This window comes from Calidris pugnax, unplaced genomic scaffold, assembly GCF_001431845.1.
Source record: "Calidris pugnax isolate Ruff unplaced genomic scaffold, ASM143184v1 scaffold206, whole genome shotgun sequence".
NCBI lineage: Eukaryota > Metazoa > Chordata > Aves > Charadriiformes > Scolopacidae > Calidris > Calidris pugnax.
Window position 1 is genome coordinate 2138460 of NW_015090957.1, and position 23229 is coordinate 2161688.

Sequence of the window (23229 nt, forward strand, 5' to 3'; positions counted from 1 at the left end):
TGTGTACAGCCCGGACCTGGCTGTTCTCTTATTCTTAGCAAAGCAATTTGCTGTACAATAATTAAGCTGGTTGTTCTTAGATGTTTAGTTACCAAAATCTCCTGTCTTTAGCCCCCTGTCCATCTGAGGTCAGAGGGAGTTCTGGTGGTCCTCACGGCCATACTTTGTGGCACCGGGATGCTCTTTCAGGATGGCAAAAGCCTGTGTGTCCCCAGCGCTTTGTGTGCACGGTATTTTCAGTGGCCTTTAAGGCATCCTCTTGGGACAGTGGTGTTGGACTGCCCAGTCTACCCCATTCCCAAAACCCAAGAGGTCTTTGTGGCATTTGCTACATTTGCAACCCTGTAATAAGGTGGGCATTGCCCAGTGTCCTGCAGCGCCGCGGCTGCCGTCCAGGGGACCCCTGCACCCTCTTCCACCTCCACAGGGCTGCAAAAGCGCAGAGAAACATAAATAAAACAGTATGGTTTGTCTAAACAAGAAGAAAATCCCTGACACGTAATTAGTTTACAGCAAACGGGAACGGCTTCTGGCACTTTCTTTTGCAAAGCTGCAGTTTGGGATGTCTGTGGGTATCTCGCATCAGCCAATACTCATTAAATAATCCTTTCTGCCCATGCTGCCCCGTTTGGTTTGTCTGCCTCAGTGATGTTCCATGAGGGACTGATTTTGGAGATTGAAAAGCTTCTGCATCTTCTCATTACCCCTGCAATGTCCCCTCTGAGAGGGGATTTGAATTTCTGGTCCCTTGCATGTAATCTTTGGTGTGCCATATTCGCCACTTCTATTTATTTTCCATTTTAACGCTTGTAAGACTGGAATGCTCCTTTTTATAGAGGCATTACAGTTATGGGTAAAAAGTCAACATCTGCCAGCTTTTTCAGTAGAGATGCTGTGGGTTTTTTTTCCTTGCTACCTAGAAACCGTTGTATTAATAGAGATATTGGAATGCTTGCCTGTGAAAAATGTGAAAATTCTAGTTAAAAGGGAAAAACGCTTTTGCTAGAAGTATTCACCTAAATAATGCAAAAAAAGGGATCTAGGAAGGATGGGGCGGGGAAGGAGCAGATGTTCATATTTTGGATTTCCAAGTTCCCTGTAAGAACATGTACAAATTTCAAGAAAAGTAGGCCATTTCAGCCAAAAAAAAAAAAAAAAAACAAAAAGGGGGTTTTAATGAGCCAACAAAACTGAAACAATTTGAGGCAGGGAGGAGGCAGAGGCAGCACTGCATAAAACACAGGAAAAATTAATTAACATCACTAGATTGTTATGATACTGCAGATGAGCAGCAAAGCTGTAGCGGATGGGAAAGGATGAATCTGTCCATATTTGCAAGAAGCAATCCTGATTTACATCATCTGAGGATCTTGCCTGAAGCATTCCGGCCACGGAAATCATTCAAATCCGTCAGAATGCAGGAAAAAAAAAAAAAAAGAAAAAAAAGTCAGCTAAAAAAAAAAAAAAAAAATCAACAGGATGGTTTTAATGAGCCTAATCATGAAGTTTGACAGTAGATGTTGACCTTGTAATGGGTGTCTGCTATGAGAGAAGAGGTTATTTACAACCAGAATAGCTGTTGTTATTTTTCATTCTATGAAGTAAATTGTAGTAGAATTACTCACATGGTACCGTTGCTGCATGGAGCTCAGTGGAAAGCTAATTCCTTTCAGGTGGTTTTGTTGTTGTTTGGTGGGTTTGGTTTTTTTAAGCCTCAGCCTCCTTCTTTAATGGTTTCCTCTTAGCTTAAAAAAAAATAAATCCAGTTGCATCAACGTACATGTGATGAAAACTAAAGCAGTATCTAGAGATTTATCTATTGAATTTCCTAGGCATATATTTACTGGATACCTCACAAAATAGCAGATTACTTATTTGTTAATTGAATTGAATAATTATTCAATTGTGTCTCATATGAGAGGAAATTTTTTTCTCTACTAGCAGAGCTAAAAGCACATGGAGAACCTGTAGGTGTGTTCCAGCCCTTCTTTGCATAGATCACTCAGAATATAGTGTCTTTTTAATAGTAGTGGCAGTAACCATCTAATAACCTGAATTAGGAAGGCTCTAGCAACTGACAAGCGCTCTCTTTTTCTCTGTGTTAAATATTTTGTCAAGGCTTTTCACAACTCTGGCTGCTGCGATTTCTCATATTTCTTCAAAAGCCATTTTTCTTTCAAGCCGATGAGACTTTGAGCTCTCCTGGGCAAAACATCCCGTTTCCTGAAAGCTCTTTCACAGCCCTCGAGAGCAGCCTGGAGCCAGCAGGGCACCAACCTGTCTCCGTCAGCTCGGGTGGCTGCAGCCTGGCATTGCCCTTGCCCTTACCTGGGAAGGGAAAACTAAAGCAGGCTGGAAGCACGTGGTTTTGCTCACTCCAGCATGGGGATGGGGCTCTGCTGTCCCTCAGCTCCTCAGATAACCCCTACCTACTCCATCGCAAACTGATGACAAGTCATCAGCCCCTGGGATAATGAAGCATTACCCCATCTGCCGCGGCAGGGATGCTGGTGGCACCTCAGCACGAGGACCGCTGAAGGACTGCGAGGTCCCACTAGACTATCCAGGATCTTGCTAATCTCTTCCATGTTCTTCTAATTGTCCTCCTGAGAAGAGTTTCTAGGTGGGTGAACAGAGAAGGTTGTTTTGGTTTGTGATCTTATTCTTTTAAGGTGTTTCTGACTTATTTTTTGACAATTTCAAGTACAACGGGGTTGAGGGTTTTGTTTTTTTTTGCTTTTGATTTGGTTCATATTTGCAGCAGATTGGCTGCTCTAGGAAAAGTCCTCTTTGAATTTTTTCTATATTTACAGTTTACTGCTAAGTGTCTATTGTAGAGCTGTTTGCCCCCCCAGAATAATCCATGCCACTATGGGAGAAGCATTTAAGCATCACCTGCAGGTGTTAGCAGCTAGATGTACTAAATCACCATGTTGAGTGTAGGAACTTCAGCTGAAACTGTACAAAGTTCAAACAATTTTATCCTTGGCATTAATAGGATGTAAAGCGCTACTGGTCCTACCAGCTTTTCCCTTGGGGGTCTGTGCTAAATCAAGGTGACCACAGGGTCTCTTTGGAAAAGAAGGGTGGGAAGGAGAAACCCTTGGAATCTTAGGCTGATTAAAGATACTGTCTTTGTCTCGAAGAGTTTATGGTTTAGCCACAGAATAAGTGTCTGCTGAATAAGTGTGCTGTGACCTGGCCTTGAGGAGACAGGCAGCATTTGAGGTGTGAATAGAGATAAAAATCAATAAATACACCATTTGCCATTTACTCAGCCCAAACAAAATACTTCATTGAGACACTGGTGTAGATGTACCAAGTGAAAGCAGAAATTACGCTTCTACTGCAATGTGTATGGCAAGTTTTTATGGCATTCTGCCATACAGCTCATTTAAAACACTATGTTGGGGTGGTTTTTTTATTATTGCTCTTCCTCTCCTCACTGCTGCTATCACATAACAGTCTGTGGAAAGGGGTTTCTGCTGCTCCACGTACACAATTGCTAAATGGGAGGAGGTGCATGGGCTCCTGCAGCATTTAGTCCACCTCAGTCAGCTCATGAATTGGGAGAGGATTTAATGTTCTGCTCTTCTTGTTGAGACAATGATAAAACTCCCCCTTGGGTTTCCCTATTTCTTACCTGCTCGTTCCCTATTTCTTACCTACCCCACCTCGCTCGCTGATCTCTGTCTGAAAAACTAATTGTAATGAAGTGGAGAAGGGCAATGACATGAGAAATCCTAGACAGAGGCTTAAAGCCTCTCGGTTCATATAATCTCAGTCCAGCTGAGTTAGGAGTCTCAGAGAAAAGCTTTATCTGGTTTAGTATCCACCTCCCAGGTGTAATTCTATAGAAAAACAGCTCTTTGGACCCGTAAGTGTTACTAACATCTAATCAAGACCATTTTGGGGGTAACTTGTGCTCAGCACCAGAGAATGCAGCTCCAGCTGTTGCAGCAGGCTCATCTAAAAGTATTTCCTTGTCTCTTGTGTAGAAATAAAAGAACCAGCGCACAGGGGAGATCAGATAAACCTTGGTTTGGATTCTTGGTCTATCACTGACCTCTCAGAAGTAATGGCTAGCTTTAATTTTACTTTCCAGTTTCCTTTCTTAGTAGAGTGAGTGTTTAGAAAACTTTTCCAAGTGAGCTGCCAGGGTGTGCTCCTGAAAGACCATTTCTCTGGTGAATAATCGGCTGAAATTCTAATGAGAAAATCCTTTTACTGGGCAACAGCCTTCCTACTCAAATGTTGCATTATCAACTCAGAATTATTCAGACAGATCTGAGGAATTTACTTTAGGCAGCTTAGGAGATAAATTCAGTGCAGCAAGTTATCATGATTGATTTAAGTATTTAAGACTTATCCTAAAAACCTGTTTCACTCAATCCGCCTCCTAACACGTTCCCATTGAAGCCCTTCTTTTCAGGTTATAATGCAATCTGAGTGCAGCAAACAATTTTCCTTCCCTGGCCAGGGGTAATTCTCCTCCATCCTCTGGGTGCGTGGATGATGCAGTGTTTCAGAGGCAATAAGCTCCCCAACAGATTGCCTCATTTTACACTTCATGTGACTTTGGTGACTCTCGCTGTGCCGCTCTGCTGCAGCACCTTCTCCCTCAGCTCTGGGAAGGAGCCTGTGTCTGAAAGAGGAATTTTTTTTTTTTACTTTTTTTTTTTTTAGAAGGACGTTAAGGAGACTAGAATTTCTTTGTTTGTGGAGTGATTAGGAACTGGTGCTCGTGAGTCCTGGCAGTGATCAGCAGGATGCGCAGGCGCAAGCTGGGAGAGGCCCCTCAGAAGCACGATCCATCACGGTGACATCTGACTCCTGTTTCATCTTTTAGTCTGTCTGAAGTACCTGCATGTGTATCTGTTTGTTTGTATAGCATAAATAGCCTGTTGCTGGGCTGTTTACAGGTGCATAATTATTCCTTAGAACTGACTGATAATGGGTGGTGTGACAAAAACCTCATAGATTTTTTTCCTTTCTTTTCCCCTTCCCTCATTACACTGTATTCCCAAAAAGAATGTGCATTTCCCTCTGGGCGCTGCCTTGAGAGCAGACACAGCTCATTGCAGTAGTGCCTTGTCTGGATGAACCCTTGGTCAGCGCATCCCTTTATCCCCCATCAAAAAGATGATGAGTTTTTCACTCCATTTCCAGCAGGTCTCTTGTGCTAGAAACTTCCCATAGCATCTGATCAGGATGCTGCCTCTCCAAATCCTTTGAACCGTGATGCAAAATCAAGGCTCTGGTCCTATTAACCCCTTGTTCTTTCTCATATTCCCTTCTTAACACTGTAAACTCCTGTGTAACCTCCGCTCACAGTTTTGACTCGTACTCCAGATACTCTTTGATGTGGCATTTATCACCGCAGTGAATCTCCCAGCTCTTAGGACATGGACAAGAGGTGGGACTTGAGAGAAGAGATGGCATGACAGGTAACGGGCAGGGTGAACTTTAGATCTGTGAGATGTGTGCAATATTAGTTCATCCTGTAGCTGAATGTGAACGCTATTGATATTTAATATCTTATCAGGAGGGATGAGTATTTGAAGGACAAGCATTCATAATTTGCTTTGACATTTGACATGATCAAGTAAGTAAAGGAATAATATTCTGTTTCTCCATTGTGAAAAAGATAATGAGTCTCATACCTATTGGTATTATGAGAAAAATACAGCCTATGTAGTGTAAAATGTGCTAAGCTGCTATATATTCTATAAATTGTTGTTGTGTTGTCGTGTTGTTTTGATGGCCCCATTCAAGCACAGCATGCCTATCCTTTTTAATTTTCTGGTTTAATGTGCAAGTCTCTAGCAAAAGGGACTTTTTTGAGATGAAAAAAATGTTTTCTTCAAATCATTTATAGAAAGAGCAGTGCTATCATCGAGTCTGTCTCATCATATCATTCTTGGGTATCAATTTCTAGGCTCAGATGACAAACCACAGCAGCTACTTTTCCAATAGCAGCATCTGGCTTCCTGGCAAACTTGAAATGCAGTTATCTGGAATGCTTCAGAGTTGCTTCTGAGCACATTTTATTTATTAGAAAGCAGTTGTGTTGCTTTGCTTCCCATGACTAAGCCAAAGAATATTTAATATATTAAAAGGAATAATAGAATCAAGGCCAAGCTGTTGTCCCTCAAGTGGCAAGAGAATGATGATATTTTTCCTTTAAGATGACCATTTCTTCAGCTCTGAAGGAAAATCTGAAACTGTTCATGCTGACTTCAGATGACCCTTTGTAGGACTAAAACAGAAATTCAGTCCTATAACTCCTCAAAAAAAAAAAAATATCAAGTTTACCTTTTTCTAGACTCAACTCTCTGAAACATGATGGTGGCTTCTCTGCCAACCTTCCCTTGCTGGAGGAAGCAGGTCCTCCACACAGAGTGGGGTCCTGGGAGGTGAAAGACACGATGTCCTTGCAATATATGGTGAACGATAGTAGAAGGAGCAGGTGGTTCAGTGGGTCAGGTATGGTGCCAGTCCTTAGAAGAAGTGAATTCAGCCTTTGTTTTGCCACAGAATTTATGAGCTTGGCAAGTCATTTGGATCCAGCTCTGCAAAGGTCTACTGATGTACTTCAGTAGGTATCACACTGATCTGTAACACCTGATCTGACGTATATGAAAATGTAGTTCCATAAACAACACTAATATTATTCCTTCTTTAATATAACTGTGACATAACTGATACCTTCTCCTCGTCCTGTGTTCTTGCAAGGTTCTTTGCTCGGGCTGGAGATCATTGCACTTGTGAAACTTGGCTGCTAATCTGGTGAGTTGAATTGAATCCCACCACTGCTCTGTGTATAAAAGATTATCTGACACTGTATGATATGTATGAAGCATTTCTCCAGTTCTTCATACATAGCATAATCTGAAGGAAATTATTAAGGATTATTTTTTCCTAATATCAGCATCAAATTAGATAGGAAATATATCAAGACCCATAGGAGATGACAGTAGTCAGTTCTATAGATGTCCTTATAGCTTCAGGACATTTCTAGATGTTAAAATTCGTTCTCACATGCATAGAGATAAAAGCTGAGAAAGGACAAGGGAGGATGAAATATCTGTCTGTTCCAGGCTTTGATGCTGGTTAGACTGTATCTACATCAAAAGCTCTATTTAATTGAAGTGATTATTTTCATTCTGAGAGAACTCTCTTGAATTTTTCTTGAGCAATTTCCAAAAGTTTCTTGTAGTCAAATTCTAGTGTTATTTTTCTAGGTGATAGATTTAAAAAAAAAAAAAAATAAAAAATAAAAAAACCCTACTCTATTAAAGTCAACATGTTTGACACTGAGCAGCAGAAGCAGTAATGTTAAATGGTAACATCTTGCAATTTTCTTCTGATACGGGTGGTGTCTCTGGTGCAGGACTTTACTAGTGATGGCTCTCACTAAATTCAGTTAAAGCTAAAGCTTCATCTCTAAAGAAACTTTTCCAGTCCAGAGGTAAAATGATCAGGCACGGGATTTCATGTAAAGCTTTGAACATCATCATCAAGGAATCAAAACAATTCTGTTTCAAGTTTCTGTTTCTCCAGGGTAAAAAATATTTCTGGGTTTGGACACTTGCCCTCGCACGGTGCCATCTGGGGCAAGGCGGGTAAGTTACAGGGAGAAGCTGAGGGACTTTCTCTTCTCTCTGTCATGAGCTTCTCCTTCTGGTCTGAGCTTGGAACAATTGGGTCTTAGTCCCGACTGGGGATGGAGGATGCTACTGCAGCACAAAACCCCCTGCCAAGGCAGCTTCGCAGCCCCGTTCCACGGCAGCACCATAGGGCTGTATCATAAGCAAAGTCTGCAAATCAAAGGTTACGTGATGGGCAACCTTTACCACATGGAGTGGGGCAGAGAGCTTTCACACTTAAGAAAAGACTACATGCTTTCTTGCTATTTAGGAGCGTAAGCACTTTTGCCTTCCTTCTGCCACGAATGGAGATTATTCAATGGTTGGATTTAATGAATTCAAAATCCTTAGAAAATCACTAGAGCCAGACATCAATGTAAAATACTCCACCAGCTTTCAGTAGTGGAATATAATATTAGCTCTCCCACAATCTACTTCATGCATTTCAAAAGAATAGAGAACATTTTTAAACTAAAGAAGATAGCTCGGGCAGAAAATGATTCTCTGCCTTGGATGCTTCTCTGTAACCCTTTAGGAGCCTGAGTTGTTTCTCACAGGGCAGTAGAAACAGAAATAGCTGTTTTCTTTGCAAAAATGACTGTGGGGAGAGGGGCAAGAAAGAGGAGCCAGAGATTTTATCAATAAATTCTGTTAATGTACTGTTACCTCACGCAATCAATAGGACAGCGCAGGAGGGTGCTGCAGGGCTGGTGCCTCCCAGCCCACGGAAAGCCCTGCAGCTGTGTCCCCCCTTTCTGCTGGTGGTGGCTGCTGAGATCCCACCAGACACACCACGATTCATTCCATCTCGTTGCACGTCGGGACTGGGAGCACGTGAGGATATTTCTGTGCCGAGTGGGAACCTTGCCCCAGCTGCAGCCCCTTCGGCCCTTCCCCTGCTCCTGGCCATGCAGAGCCAGCCACCAGCAGCTCTCTTGGGCAATACGGTAATGCAAATAAATAATTTTAATTAAGGCTTGCTAGGTTTAAAGAGCTATGGAAATATCTTCTCTCCTGCTGTTTCAGTATCTCATTTTCCCACTCTGCCCAAACCCCCAAAGCCCAGAGGTACAAACGTATATTTTAAATGAGAAGTTTGTTGAACCTCATTAAACTTAAATGCTTGATCTAGTTTTTTCTGAACGAGGTTTCACTCTGATTTTGAGTTTACCTGACTTCATTCGCCCATGCCTAATGGAGACATTCATTTAGAAGGTGATTTTGGAAAGGCACGGATAGACCTACAAACTACAGCTGAGAAGAAAAGCACAATTTACATGCTTAAGGCAAGCATCTAACTTTGGAGCTCTTCTACGTTTAAAGGCTTCAGTCTGAGCAATTTGCCAAGGTCTCTGTGAAATAAAGACCAGCTTTTAATCTGTTCTTGCTTTTTGCTTCCCCAGTTTCCATGAAAAGGATGAGCAGCTGAGGAGCCTCCCTGCATTGGTATGCCGAGCCGTGGAGTCACACCGGCACCTGCAGCCGTCCACGCACCGCTCGGGAAGGCGCTGCGCTTCTCGAGGTTTGTAGCTCTTGTCCTCCCACTCCCTAATTCATATACATAGAGCTGGTGTGCTGCCACGTCCCCTCCACACAGATGCATTAGCTGATCAGGAAGGCTTCCCATTCATCCGGCTTGTCACTCAGATGGGGGGAAGGCAGGACCGACTTGTCAACTCGCAGTGATGGGAGTCAGGGGTGGAAGCCAGGGTAACACAATAAAAAATGGTGTAGATATTTCTCCCCTTGGTTTTCCAAAGGAAAATATTGTTAAGTGCTGGATTCACTCCATCCCCTTCCCAGCAGGAGAAAACCAGCAACCGAAACACACTTGCCTACACCCTCCTTGGTAACGAATGGCAGGGTGAGCTGCAGGAGGAAATCACGGCCAAACCCCCATGTCCCCGACCCTTGGGCAACCCTTGGGGTCGCAGGACTTTGTCCCCGCTGGGTTTGGCACCATTCCTGGTGTGATTTCCAGGAACGGAGGAGGAAGGCGTGTGTCACCCACCCCGGAGACAGGAGTGACGGTGCGGAGCTCTGCACCCCCCGGGTGGGCGACACCTTCCCCACCTTCCCACCGGTTCCGCCCGGGCCCCGTTCACGCCTCCATCCTCCCCCGCGGGACCCGCCGCTTCGGACGCGGCCATCGCCCCTCCCGCCGCCGGCCGGGAGCACACGGACAACGCCATCCCCCCGGCAGCCCCTCGGGGGTCGCCCGGCTCCGTGTCCCGTCCCCCCGTATCCCCCCCGGGGTCCGCTCCTCCCTCCCGGCCGGGGCGGTGCGGCGGGGGCGCGGGGCGGCGGCTGCCGGGCGGTGTCGTGCGGCCCCCCGCGCCCGTGCGGGGACTATGAAGCACCATGGTGTGGTGTGACCGTGGCGTCCAGATGCTGCTGACCACGGTGGGCGCCTTCGCCGCCTTCAGCCTCATGGCCATCGCCATCGGCACCGACTACTGGCTCTACTCCAGCGCCCACATCTGCAACGGCACCAACATCACCACGGACGAGACGCAGGGGCCGCCGCGGCGGGCGCGGGGCGACCTCACGCATTCGGGGCTCTGGAGGATCTGCTGCCTCGAAGGTACCGGGAACGGGGAGGGGGGGAGCAACTTCCCGGGGGAAACCGGCTGCGCGCCCCGGAGCCGCCGGGCAAGAGCCCGACCGGAGCCGCGCCGCTGCCTCGGACACGGCCGAGGAGGAGGATGGCGTTACCGTGGCAACCGGCATCTCCGGGATTGCCATGGGAACCGGGCGGCGGGATGCGGAGCGCTGCCCGGGGGAGCTCTGCCCAGGGGGGCAACCTCACCCCGCGGCCCCCGGCACCTCCGGGGCTCCAGGGCTTTAGGGGGCTCCTGGCGGGTTCGGGGCTTTTCAGGGCCCATCTGAGGCTACCGGCCTCGAGGGCTGGGGGGCCCCCGGGGCTTTGGCCTCAGGGGCTTTGGGGCTCGGCCGCAGCTCCCGGGCAGGACAGCCGAAACCCGAGTTCCCCCCCGTCTGCCCTTAGACAGAGACACCGGGAACCTGATTGAAGGTGTTGTTGCTGCTGCTCAAGTGCTTCGGTGTGTGCTCGGGGTTACTTAACACAGCCCAAGGGTTGGGCTGAATAACGTTAACAAACAAAAAGATAGGTGTGCTGGTGGCCGGGAGGGGTGGCAGGACACCCCCTCTCCCAAAGAGGCTGAACGTGCGGGTTCCCCTCTGAAAATGGAGTTGTGGAGGAGGCGCGGCGGGTGACTGCCGGGACAAAGGAACACATGGATGTTTAGAGGATTTGGCATCGCAGAGCGAAAGCCCAGATGGGAAACAACATCTGTCACGGGAGTGCGGGAGGCTCCGGCCGTGGGAAATCAGCAGGTCCCCAGGAAGGGGACACACACCACGGGTGGGTGCTGGCAGCAGGGACCAGGGCTGGGGGGGCTCTGAAGCCCCTCACCTGCGGGTCCATCCCCACCCTGTGCTCACAGAGCCTCAGCGATGCTGGGTAGAAGGGAGAGCGTAGGGGATAGCGGTTGACTTTTGCTGAGCTGCTTTGTGGCTCACGGGGGTACGCTGGAGTCTTTCTCCCCCCGGTAATGCACTTGGCATATCGGCTTCGGTGCACCTAATGCCATCCACCCAACTTAGCACACATGGACTTTACAAACCTCGTTTCCTGGTTTATTGTAACTGACAGACACCTCTGCCCAGACAAGCCCAGATACAGTTCAGAGTCTAGCAGCTGTGTTCGGAGGGTTTTTTCTCCCCAGGAAAGGCTGTGGCATGATAAAAGCACCTCATCCCCACGTCTGTTCTCATCTTTACCTTCTCCTAACAATTTAAGGCTACAGTGTAACATCATTTTTCTCTTAAAATACCAGATTTGCTACCTAGTTATAGTATGCGTACATAGAATAGCTGTAGGACAAGAAAATATTTTTAGACAATAAGGAGAGAAAGAATTACTGGGAGGGGAAGGTTTACTGGTAATAATAATGCTTGGCTTTATTACTCCTGAAGGAAATCTAACTCTCGGTATGGGCTTTTATGACACCTGGAAAAGGAGGGCTTGCATCTAAGAGCTCCTGAGTTTGCTTGAGAGATGCTGAGCATCCTTCACTTGAACCGAATCTTGTGATCTTTGCTGAGCTTGTGGTGTCTTCAGTTGCTGTTTTCCATGGAAAATAAGTTTGCATCTTGCGGGAGTTGCTGAGCTTGCCCTGCTAGACTGGGCCTGTCGTCCCTGGGAGAAATCCCTGCGTTTCCTGACATCAGGATTTCTCTATGGTCTTCCAGGAATTTCATTCATAGAAGTGACGCCTAGCTTTGACTGAAATGGGTGGAATTTTTCCCTTGATTTAAACTGAGCTTAAGTAAGAACTTTGTTTAAAAAGAAGAAGTCAGTGAAGTGGTGAGCAGTGGGCAGCGCTGCCAGCCGTGCCCGGTGATCTCCAGCCTGTGCTTTCCTGAGCACATTTTGTTTCTAAGGTATTTGCTGAAGAATTGCACCCCGCAGCTGCGTGCAAGGCAACCTTGAATCCCCACCAGTTCAGGGGACTGAAAAGCATTTCATGTGACCCATCTGTCCAACGGCAATTGAGCTGTTCTGCTCAAAATTCCAATGCTCATAATGAAATTACAAAGTTACAAAATTTAAAGTTGTCAAATATGTGCTAAGAATGGACCAATTGAGAAAACTGTCATCTGTTCACAGATCTGAGGAACAGAGACTACATTCTCTCCTACATTTTAAGTATGTTCTGTCTTTGTAAGATAAAATCTATAGATACATTAAATTATTCATGTTTTAAACCATATCATGGGACTGATTTCAACATGGAAAGGTTCCTTTGTTTCATAAAATAATAAAACCATTTCTAGAAGCTGATTTAAAACAACACCCCCTTGATTGTTTCAGAGCATCACTCATTCGGAGTGGATGGGTCTTTCGGTAAAATCAACACAATAGTTGCAGATCTGAGGAGATACACAGCAGGAAAATAATTTCAGTTATAGATTTTCGTATGTGATTAAATGTTCTGGCTCAAACCCATTTTTATAACTTTTTATGTTTTGGACTAATAATTACAAAAGACTACTTCATTTATTTTAATGGTCTTAAGCACCATTTCTCTCTTCTCTCAAAAGGACAAATCTCAGACACAAATGTGCAAAAGCTGAAAATGCCTTCAACAGCCTCTTAAATTACTTTTGACATGAATAAAACATTTTGCAGAGTAAATTTCAGGTCAGTTGAAATTTTACATTAAAATGTTTCTCGACTCTATCCATAAAACAACCTGTATGCTGGATTTTGAACAGTCACCTGTTCAGTATCCCCAGTTCCAAGATTTCAAACAAAATTGTCGAAACAGAATGGAAAAGAATGGGCTTCTAACCAGATTACTGGATGTTCCTCAATGTTTTCCTGTTTTTCTTCTTCAGGACAACATTTTACAACAAATTAGCGTCATAACGGTAACTGGAGAGACACAGTTTAGGGAGCCAGCATATTATCTTTGTTTGGAGCTGCAGTTGTCTTGGGGATGAAATCATGTTTCAGTACTAGTAGTCGATACTACTACGGAGCTTAGTCACTCCAGAAGTAGTGTTAATGATACATCAGTCAAACCCTTGCCTGTGTAATCCCTATTCGGTTCTTTTAGTGTGTTTGTCAAAGGTGGAGGTAGGAGGCTCATTGAGTGGATTTTAAACAATAGCAGTATTTCTGCGTGGATTTTTAAAACTTATATCTGAGGTAATTGCCTTAGGTAGGAAACGGTTTAAAATAATTCTCTGTATGAATGTGCATACAGCAGAAGTGGAAGCTCTTCGACTGAGGCTCTGCAGTAAAATGGCCCAGGGGCTCCCTGGCAAAGCTCTTTTTTCGGTTTTCCAGGGCCACAGCATCTACGATAACTGCAGTTTTGACAGCTGAAGTTCAACTATCACTGGAGTAAGAAGTTTCCAATGACGCCCCCGTGCAGCCATCCTGGCCATGCTTGCAATCTGTGCCCCAACCCACAGATTAATAATTAGAGCAAATCAGCCCCATTTCAAGGGACTGCTGTTATGTCCCGTCCCTACACCCAAGCTGCAGCAGTTGTCACAAGCTGTGGGGCCCTCTCAAGATGGTGCAGACCAGAGTCTTGCAAACACAGCAAATGCTGTGTCTTGTCCTTTCGTCTCAAGCTAACCTGAGAAAGAGAGATTAAACCACCACAATTTTCCAGCAGCCTCTATGATTCCGATGGTAAACGTGCAGCACAACGATGTAAGCGTTGCACTCTTAGTCACAAGGAGGATGTGCTATAAAAAAATTGACTAGAAAAGAAAAAAGATTTTAAAAACACCACTTCATCCACTGAAACTGCTTATCTTGGTGAACAATCATGCTGAAGTTAATAGAGCGGCTCACAATAGAGAGCTCTACAGGCCCTGTGACATCAAGATATGAAATCAAGTAATGCACTTGTAATTTAAATTTATTCAAAGAGTATTTTATTAAACACTTCAGCATATGAATGTCTTTGAACCCATTGTGTCTACTGCTTTCAGTATTCCCTGTTTGCCATTTACTTTTCGAGTGGTGCCATTGGTTATTTAATTCACATGGAACCATGTGTCCTTCCTGACTGGGTGGCTGGAACATTTATAATGGGGAGGAAGGACTGAGTAAATTATTTGTGACTTGAAAACTTGCACAAATGCACATTTGCACAATTATTTGCAAGCCTTCCGGCTTGGATGAATGCGCACAAACATGGGAACTGCAGCACGCGCATGCGCTGCTTCCATGGATACTCTTGAAAACAAAATAAAAATGCTTATACAAATGTTTGAGGCAGGCAAATAAAGGAAGGCTGCCATCCATCAAAACTGCAAATTCATGGCTCATCCAAAAAGAATGAATATTCTTTAGTATTCTCAAAGCAATGCTATGAGGTCCTAGCACCACCACTGCTTGTAATGAACTAAATACAATGCGGACTTTATAGTCAAATGCTATTGTCAAAGTTTCATTTGTCGAAGCACAAATGTTCTATCACTTTACTATCAGACGTGACCTGCCTTGGAGGTTATCTCCACAGGTACGTTAAGAGACAGTTGGCCTTCTCAGTTTTTACAGGCATATGGGCCTACGTTCACACTATGAAAGAAGTTGGCTGCACGTGGAGAATACACAAATGGGTGTCTCCAATATGAAAACTTTATTCTGTGTATCCCATGTCCTATTTCTTTCACTATGTATATGTATTTTGTGTGTGCATTCTAGATCCTGAAGAGTGAACTGCCATCCACGAATCTTTCAAAACCAAAGTAAACACATTAGAGAAGGACTTTTCTGAGATTCAGCCCATTCTTTCTTTCCATACATCCTGCTCATACCATCTCCCTTCCCTTGATAAAACACGTGCTGTTGAGAAGGTGCCTGTGTTTTTAAGAGCAATTCTTAGAGCTCCAGCGTCATCTCTGCAACAGTGTTTGAAGCAGTGCAGTTTTGTCAGCAATTGATGGAGTGATTTTTGACAGCCTTTTTAAGTTAAATTTTTTCAAGAGCATTCCATTTGCTAGAGAGAGTCTCTGAATTTGAAGCAATCTTTAGGGATGCAGAGTTCAGTCTCTTCAAAATATTTTCCATAGTACAACGTATTTTAAAATACCAGGAAATTTTGTGCTGGAGGAACTGTCAGCAGAAGACGGGTTAAGGCATTACCTTCTCAAATTAAAAAAAAAGCACAGGTCTCTTAAATGCACCTCTTTGACCATTTGTAACAGAGGCTCTCAAATGACTGCACTGATGTAACAAAACATCCATTCTTCCCGAGATGCTCTATGAAACGGGCATCTGAAGCTAATTGACTGAATATATATTGCTTTAATGAATTAATTTGCTTTCTTGAACTCGATCTACTCTATAGCCAGTAGGGAGGTATCAGGCTACATGAGGGTTTTAGTATTTTCTCCGTGGCTCTCAGCATGTCAGATATCCCAATGCAGAACTTGGAACCCAAAGACTTTCTGTGCATTAGCAATCCTCCCTGAAGGCTGTAAACCAACGAAAGCACATTTGTAATCCAGCTGTAAAGCTTCTTCATCGCTACAAGATGTAATGTGGATAATATTAATCTTACCTAGGTTTCAGAAATATTTTGTGAAAAGAGTCAAGGCTGCATTGGGTGATACAAATAGGATACCTGTGGCTGTGTTGTGCTATAGTTGCTTTTTTATTCTGTATATAATTATACTGCATCTCGTAGGTGGTTGACAGATGGCATTTGCGGTAGTATCTGTCAGAGGCACGGTAAGTCATGTTGGGGTTCATGGGAACCTTTGCAATGTAATGTAATGTAGTCTTTGGGCTTCTTCCAGCTGCCATTACCTTTAACTGACCCTTTGCAATGGGCTTTTATTACTCTTTTTAGATACTGGCAGGAGCTCCTAGCCGTTACAACTCGTCAGGGTTTGCCCTGCCTTCTGGCAGCTCTACTAACCCTCGCCAGTGCAAACTGGAGAAACAGGCAAATATGGCAATGTACTTTTTGTTCCTGTAAAATTTCAACACAGGGATTATTTCTCCAGAGGATCCTGTCCCATTCGCTGGGTCAATCTGTGTCACTTCTGCCCAGATTGTGCTGTCCAACCTGCAGCTTTGGTCAGAGTCTTGCCAAGTGCAAAACACATAAAACCTCCTTAAAAATCTTGGGGAGAAGGGGTGTATATCTGATACCTCCATGCTGTAGCCATGTGTATCTTTACAGAAACAGAAAAAAGAAGAAAATCTGTTAGGAGGAGAGGCTAGTGCTTTTAGCTCCTTTTTAAAATTCTTTTGAGGCAGTAGGAGTACTTAGGTACTGAGTGTAATTTGAAGTCTGTTATTAATACCTCTCAGCACCCAGAGCCAGTTGGTGTCTGTGTGGTTTGGGTGTCAGTCGTTCCTGGAAATGGAGAGGGAGGAGGAGGAAGATGGATGGGCTTGTGGGTCTGGGCTTTGCTGGGTTTCCTGCTAGATTTGGGGCCAGTTATTTATATTCCTGACCCTGACTAGGAGGAATAACTGTGCTTCCTTCCCACCCACTTTCCCCTCATACTAATAATAAAAGGGAAAGAAGATGTGGAGAAACTGGGACACAGCAATAGGGCTGCCCAGCTCAAAGAAGGTGTATGAGTACTGCTTTAACTGGGTTTGAAGCATTTTACTTGCAACTTATGTTTTATACATGCAATATTTTGTGTTTAAGCACGTCTTCCTTGAGGGACGGGATTAAGTTTGATTCTCCACCTACGTAAATTTAACTGCTTTCTAGGAAGGCGGTGGAATTATGCCAGTATGAAGCCAATATAAGAGAAGGGATCGTAGATCTGTCCCTTCAACTGGACCTTTTCTTGCTGGTCCCTCTTTACTGAGCCAAGACTCATCTCAGGAAATAAATCATACTATCGAACTGAAAAACTGGTCCTGCTTCCAAACATTACTTTCTGCTTATCTTCATTTTAGGTTTCTGTTTACTGGTATTTATTATGTCGCAGACTTATGGTTCAGCATCCAAATTCTTACCAACAGATGGCAAGGCAGGATGCACAGGAGTAGTAAAATAAACAGGATAAATGCACAACTGCCCATATGTCTGAGAGGCTGATACACATTTCTGACTTCAGAACAAAAGGATGCTCTCAGTAGACAGCTCCAGTGCTGTGCAGGGCTTCTCGCTGTTTTCTTCCTTGTCCTAAAGACTCTCACTTTTTCAGCATATTTTGATCAGTTAAATTACAATATATTTTGAACTCTTCTATTCCCATATAGTTGGTTCCTTTAGTTATTTGTTTCCACTCCCAAAGTACCTCAGTTCTTTTTACCTTCAAAATTTCAGAGCGGAAGGTGGATCTTTCCTGGGCCTCAGCTTGTATTTTTTTCTTGCAGAGTGGTTGTTTTGACTATTTTGAGGGGCACACAGAGGTGTTGGGGACCACAGCAACATCTGAGATGGTTACTTTCTCTATATTGGGATTTATTTTAATATTAATGATACGTGGCCTCTCTAATCTCTCAAAATAGCAAGCCCCAGGGCAAGCTGCCTGCAGGATGGATGGCCCAGCCTAGGCAGACTGTAGCTAGATTTCCCTTCAAAGCTGGGGGCATTTTTGCCAGTTGTTGCATGCTGTGGGTCAGATGCAGCAGAAGCGTTGAAGCAGCTCTTGATTTAGCCTGGCAGATAGTCCAGCCCCTCTTTCTCGTGGCATCCTGTCATCTGAACATCTTTGTTCGCATTCTCTCTTTGCTGAAATGTTACAACTTTCCTTCTGCTAAAAAGGTGCCTTCTAAATTAGCTTTTCAATGATGGTGCAAGAGTCTTTTTTTAGAAAACTGGCAGAAATTGCCCCAGGTAGAAATTGAGGATTTTTAATTTCTCTTCTTAACTCCTGAGCCTCTCTGTGTCCTCCTGACAAAGAAAAATATATAATCATATATTTGTCAAAAGGTATGAGGTTTGGGTTCTCTTTTCTCTACCTGTTTACTTACATGTTTCCTTTGTGTTTGTCCGGGCTCCTGCTTACATTACAAATAGCACTGTAAATTCTTCTTCAATAAAATTGGGGAATATTTTGTCAAGTGTTTTATGTGAAGGAATGCTAGATTATAAACATGCAGTCATGATTCAGAGAGACAGATGAAGGGAGAGTGCGTTATGGAATTACAGTATTTCCTGTGCAGATTGCCAGACCCTGATATGAATTAACCTCTTTTATTGTTCTTTTTCAAGCATTCCGCCTTTTAATTGCTGTTTTGGAATTGTGCCACTTAGTTATGCCCTTTGAATGCTTCTCACTTAGCCAGTGCTGTTAGCTTGATAATGCCAAATATTTCAAAGATATTCAGAAGCAACAAGCACCCCCTGTTTGAGTGGGAGAGGTACCCAGTTCAGTGAGGAATTACCACCCTCATTTAGCTGCCAGGGCTTTTTCAGATTTAGTTAATAACCATTTTTAAGTCACTGCCAATTCTCTACTGGAGATTTAAGATCAGTGTTCTCCCATTTATACATTTTAAATAATGCAATTTTGTGTAGAATATGGATGACCGAATATTTTCTCCTGTCCAAATATATGGCACTCAATAACATTACGATTGTTATTGTGTCTTACTTGCATCCCAGAGGCATAGTTTGTCTATTGTGGCTGCAAGGCGTTAAAAAGGAACCATGACATGTGGCAATTATGACTTGAAATAGGAGCTTGCCAGAGGTACGTTGGTTAAATATAATCAAATCTAAAACACAGCTTATAGCATATACCTATCTTAGAGATGTGCACACCTCTCTCATGGCTCGCTGAGTGAGTGTTAGCAAGACAATGGATAATTTTGTTGTAAGGGTTGCTGTGCTGTTGGGCTTTTTTAAAGCTCAGCCCCGCAGCGTTCAGCTGCCCGCAGGCGAATGAAGTAGCAAACTCTTAACACTGGAAGACCTTGTGACTGTTTCGACTGAGTTTTCAAAGGGAACCGAATATGAAAGTTAGTAATATTCCTCTGTACATGACTCACTAGTGGCAATAGTGGGCTTTAATCAGCTTTGTCCGGGTAAACTCAGGTAAACCATAGCAATGCTCCTATACATGCTTGCATACATTTTAAGGCAAAATTGGCTAGAGTTGGTTTCTTTGTGTGTTAGTATGTTTTTAGCAAGCTGATGAAACAGCAAGTTGCATTATGTCACATCACATTTTTATCCACATGGATCATGAACAGGTTTGAAGCCCTCAGAGTCACTGAACAGAGCTGTTACTTGAGTCAGTGGAGTAAATAGCCCAAAATAGATTGTTATTCTCCAGATATGCCTCTGCTGGTGGTGGGGAGGTTATTTTTTGGCAACTGTGAACTACCAAAGCTTCAAGAACTTGGTTTCCAGTGCAGGTTGCAGAGGCATCCCCAGACTCTTAATCCATTTCCTCCCAGATTTAACCTCCCGTGGTTATATGTATATGTGTATCTTATATATATGTCCCCTGACATACGCCCGGCCGACAGCAGGTTACTCTGTACAATCAGATCTCAGCAACATTATTAATGATTCCAATTGGCTTTTATTAGGAGAACTGCTGGAAAGCGTCAGTATCAAGCAGGGCTATCGTAGGCATGATAAAATACCAGGTAATAAATCAGGGAGCTAAGTAAGAGTTTGGAAACGGCTTCTTAAAACTGGAGTTTCTAAGCCTAACTGGTTGGGTGCTTGTCCTCACCCTCCTGCCAGCAGAGCGTCCATTATTTGCCACTACAGCAATTTTGGGCTCACCAGTGTGCTCTGTGCAGACCGATGTCTTCCAGACGGAGCGGTGGGATGCAGACAGCCCCCATCCAAAAGCCCCTCTACGTTTATGCGTGTGCTGAACCCCAGCCAACGAACCTGGCAAGAGGCTGAGTTTCTTGGCTCAGGCTTCGTGCTGCTGGGGCCTGCCCCCCCAGCGTTTGGATCAGAGCTGGTCCACGTCCCCCCTGCTCTGCCCACTGTGAAAACACATTTTTGTCTGTCGACAAAAGATGCTCCGAGCCGATGAGTAGTCTTTTCAAAGACTGTAGCTTATGAACTCTAACTGTATTTCCAGTGAAGGTTTGTCGTTGAAGCTTAACGTTGCATTGGGAGTCAACAGGGTTGCATTTTTTAGGTTACTTAGGTGTTGCCAAAAATACTTATCCAAGACTATGACACTATCTGCTAATCATGAGGTTAAACATCCTGTGGTTCTCCTCAGCAGACTGAAGGTTTGCTTCAGAGGTTGGTAGGCGTTTCTCGTTTGCTCTGCCTGTTTTGCTGTACTCTTGTCCTTGCCTTCGGCGCTGGTAAATGCAAACAGCTTTGGAGATGCTTTAGGATCCTTAAAGATGCAAGACAGAAATGAAACGTGTAGTATTAGGAACGATGCTAGTATTCACAGTATCACTTCTAATTATAGCTATTTGAACAATTCATTTGCAATGTCCTGCTACGGTAGAACCCTCCTTATAGTTTTGTATCAAATTAAGAGGAGAAAACATAGTTATCCCATTCCATCCCATGTCTTTGAAAGAGGTTTACCCTCGTAACTTGCTTTGTAGGGATATTCCCCTTATTTTTACTTGTACTCCTGGTCTGATTTTTAATGACTTTGTGTCTCTCGGAGGCCAATTCCCAGTGACATTTTTCCTCATTTTATTTTAATTTCTGTATGTAAATGGCAGCATTCTAGCTGGAGCCGGTCTTTGGACACAGCAGCAAAACCCCATAGAGCAGGAAAAACAGGCCAGAAATTTTCCACCTGAATTGTAACTCTTACCCAGGGCTTTGGCCGCACGAAGAGCCAACGCGCCCGACTTCGCAGGGCCGGAGGAGCGCTCAGACGCAGAACCTGATGGAAGGGCAAGTGGTTTGGGATCAGGGCCAGACCTGGGCAGCCAGGAACCTCGCCGGCAGCATCTCCAGGCGCTGGGTGCAGCTACTCCCACAGGTTATCCCTTTTTCATCCATCCCCGGGAGGGCTGAGCCAGTGGTTGCAGCTGGCCAGAATATGGGTAGGCAGTTCCTAATGCTGATTTTATAGAATTAATGTGCACCTGTTTTGGTGGCCAACTGGCACCATGTTCAGCCTAAAATGTGTGTGTAAGCCCTGTATTAAAAGAGGCATAAGAATTAGCGTGTATCAAACATGTCATTAGACACGTGCCTGGTAGACATAATGTAGGATAATGAATATGATCACAGGAATAAATTAATAACTGAAAATATTTTTTATACATATGCACACTTAAAACAGAGTAAGAACTAAGTGACACTTGTGTCACCAGTTTATAATTAAAATGCAGTGCTTGAATGAAAATGTAAGCTTCAATTAGCCAGCACGACCCTGCTTCCGGCTTTACTTCCCACTGAAAAGCAACGATAACAAGCTCACATTTATTATCAGAGTTTTTCCTGGAGCTGTGCACTGAAACATGCTCACATCTGAGCCCTTTCACTGAAGACATTTTTTCGCTTCAGCAGTTTGGCATGCCATACAAAGGCTCTCTGATTTTTAGTGATGTTCACCTCCTCTTACATAAAAATGTTTTCTGTGCATATTATTTGGTTTTAGTTAAAGTCCAGGTGCACGGGTTACTGAAGAACCAAAAGGATGGCTCATCACATAGCACAATGGGTAATTATTGCTGAGCTTCACTGTATTGCACAGACAAATCCTTTCTTGGAGCTCAGCGTTGTAGCTCAGAGAGAGAAAATACCTAGGATCTAGCCCAAAGTGCTATAAGGGTAATAATAGATCCTCTGGTATCTGCTTTGCCCGTTTAATTTTTAACTATCTCAAGGGACAGAGCTTCACAGTTTTGTTTAGAGATACTATTTTTCATTTTCATTTCACCAGTGGGAAGTTAATACATCTATAAATTATGAAGTCTCATGTGTTCCCATTTTTATAAAATGGTTAAATAATTCTTAATTAATAATAATTAATAAATTAAATAAATCAAATTAATGCTGTGCTACCTCTTGGTTCCTGCCCATATATGCAATTTGGGTACCTGGCTCCACGCGAGGGGCAATGCCATCTATCCGCTTGAGATCCAGGTCCTTGAGGTGCCTGCTGAGAGCTGCTGACAGCAATGCTGCCTTCCCAGACACTAAGCTTGCCAATGCCAAAAGAAAATGGGAATTTTTCAGGCTAGGAGTTGTTCAGCCTGAAGATGTCTGTCATGTCTTGAGGACATGAAGTAGGTGCTCAGTTGGGCATTTTGCACCCTTCAAATTGGGTGCATGTGCAGAGAAGGCTACAGGAACCAGAGTCCAAAATAGGGCATGCCCTTCTCAGCAAGTGTCTAGAACAGCTGGTGAAAGGGCTACAAACCCTAACCAGCCCCAAAATGTCAACATAGAGCAGTCAAGCCTCAGAAAGTGTACTTAGGGAATATGTCCTCACTGACGGAGATGGGACCAAGTGTCCACATGGATATCCTTTGCAATGCCCCCTCCAATATTTTAAGCAATTTCTACGGGCAGAATTCTTGTAACGTAGGAGTGGATGTCAAGCTAGGATATCTCAACTCAGAATAGATATGTGCTCTTAGCTTTGGGTCAGGCAGTGATGTGTGATGTAGTTGGAGCCCCCAGGGACTCTTCAAGTTGTAAAAACTACAAACCTTCTGGTTTTTCACTGGTGTTATTCACATGGGACAAAGTGACCTCTCCAGAAAGCCTTTCCAAAGGCTTTCCGCAGCAATCTCTCTCAATAGCATTTAATAACTACCCATGGAGAAAATTACACTCTATTTAAAAGGCCAGAAAAATCATCTTCAGTTTAACTCTGCTGACTTTGGTGGAATTACACCAAAAATGAGTTTTGTCTGATATCCTTTGCCATAATAATGTTTAGTAGCTGGGCTGAAAAAGCCTTTCAAAGTCGGATTAAACAAGTTCAAATGGTGAAATATTCTTTTAATTTTCCTTCGCACACCTTATTTTAGGTGTAGCTTGGAACTCTGCCCTTACAAGAGGCATCACTTTAAATATTTATACAGCATCAATATGTAGCCACCTTCATACGTTTTTAATGATATGTTCCTTTTAAAATTAACCGTTAG

General features: G+C 43.9%; 1 protein-coding gene across 1 annotated transcript in view; it reads left to right on the forward strand.

The window, feature by feature from the left end:
* Positions 1-9948: 9948 nt before the first annotated feature.
* The window catches only part of CACNG4 (calcium channel, voltage-dependent, gamma subunit 4), a 41966-nt gene continuing 28685 nt past the window's right edge, over positions 9949-23229 (forward strand). The window contains exon 1 of the mRNA XM_014952241.1: positions 9949-10233. Coding sequence (XP_014807727.1) covers positions 10011-10233 — 223 coding nt within the window. The 5' untranslated portion in view covers positions 9949-10010. The remainder of the gene's footprint in view (positions 10234-23229) is intronic.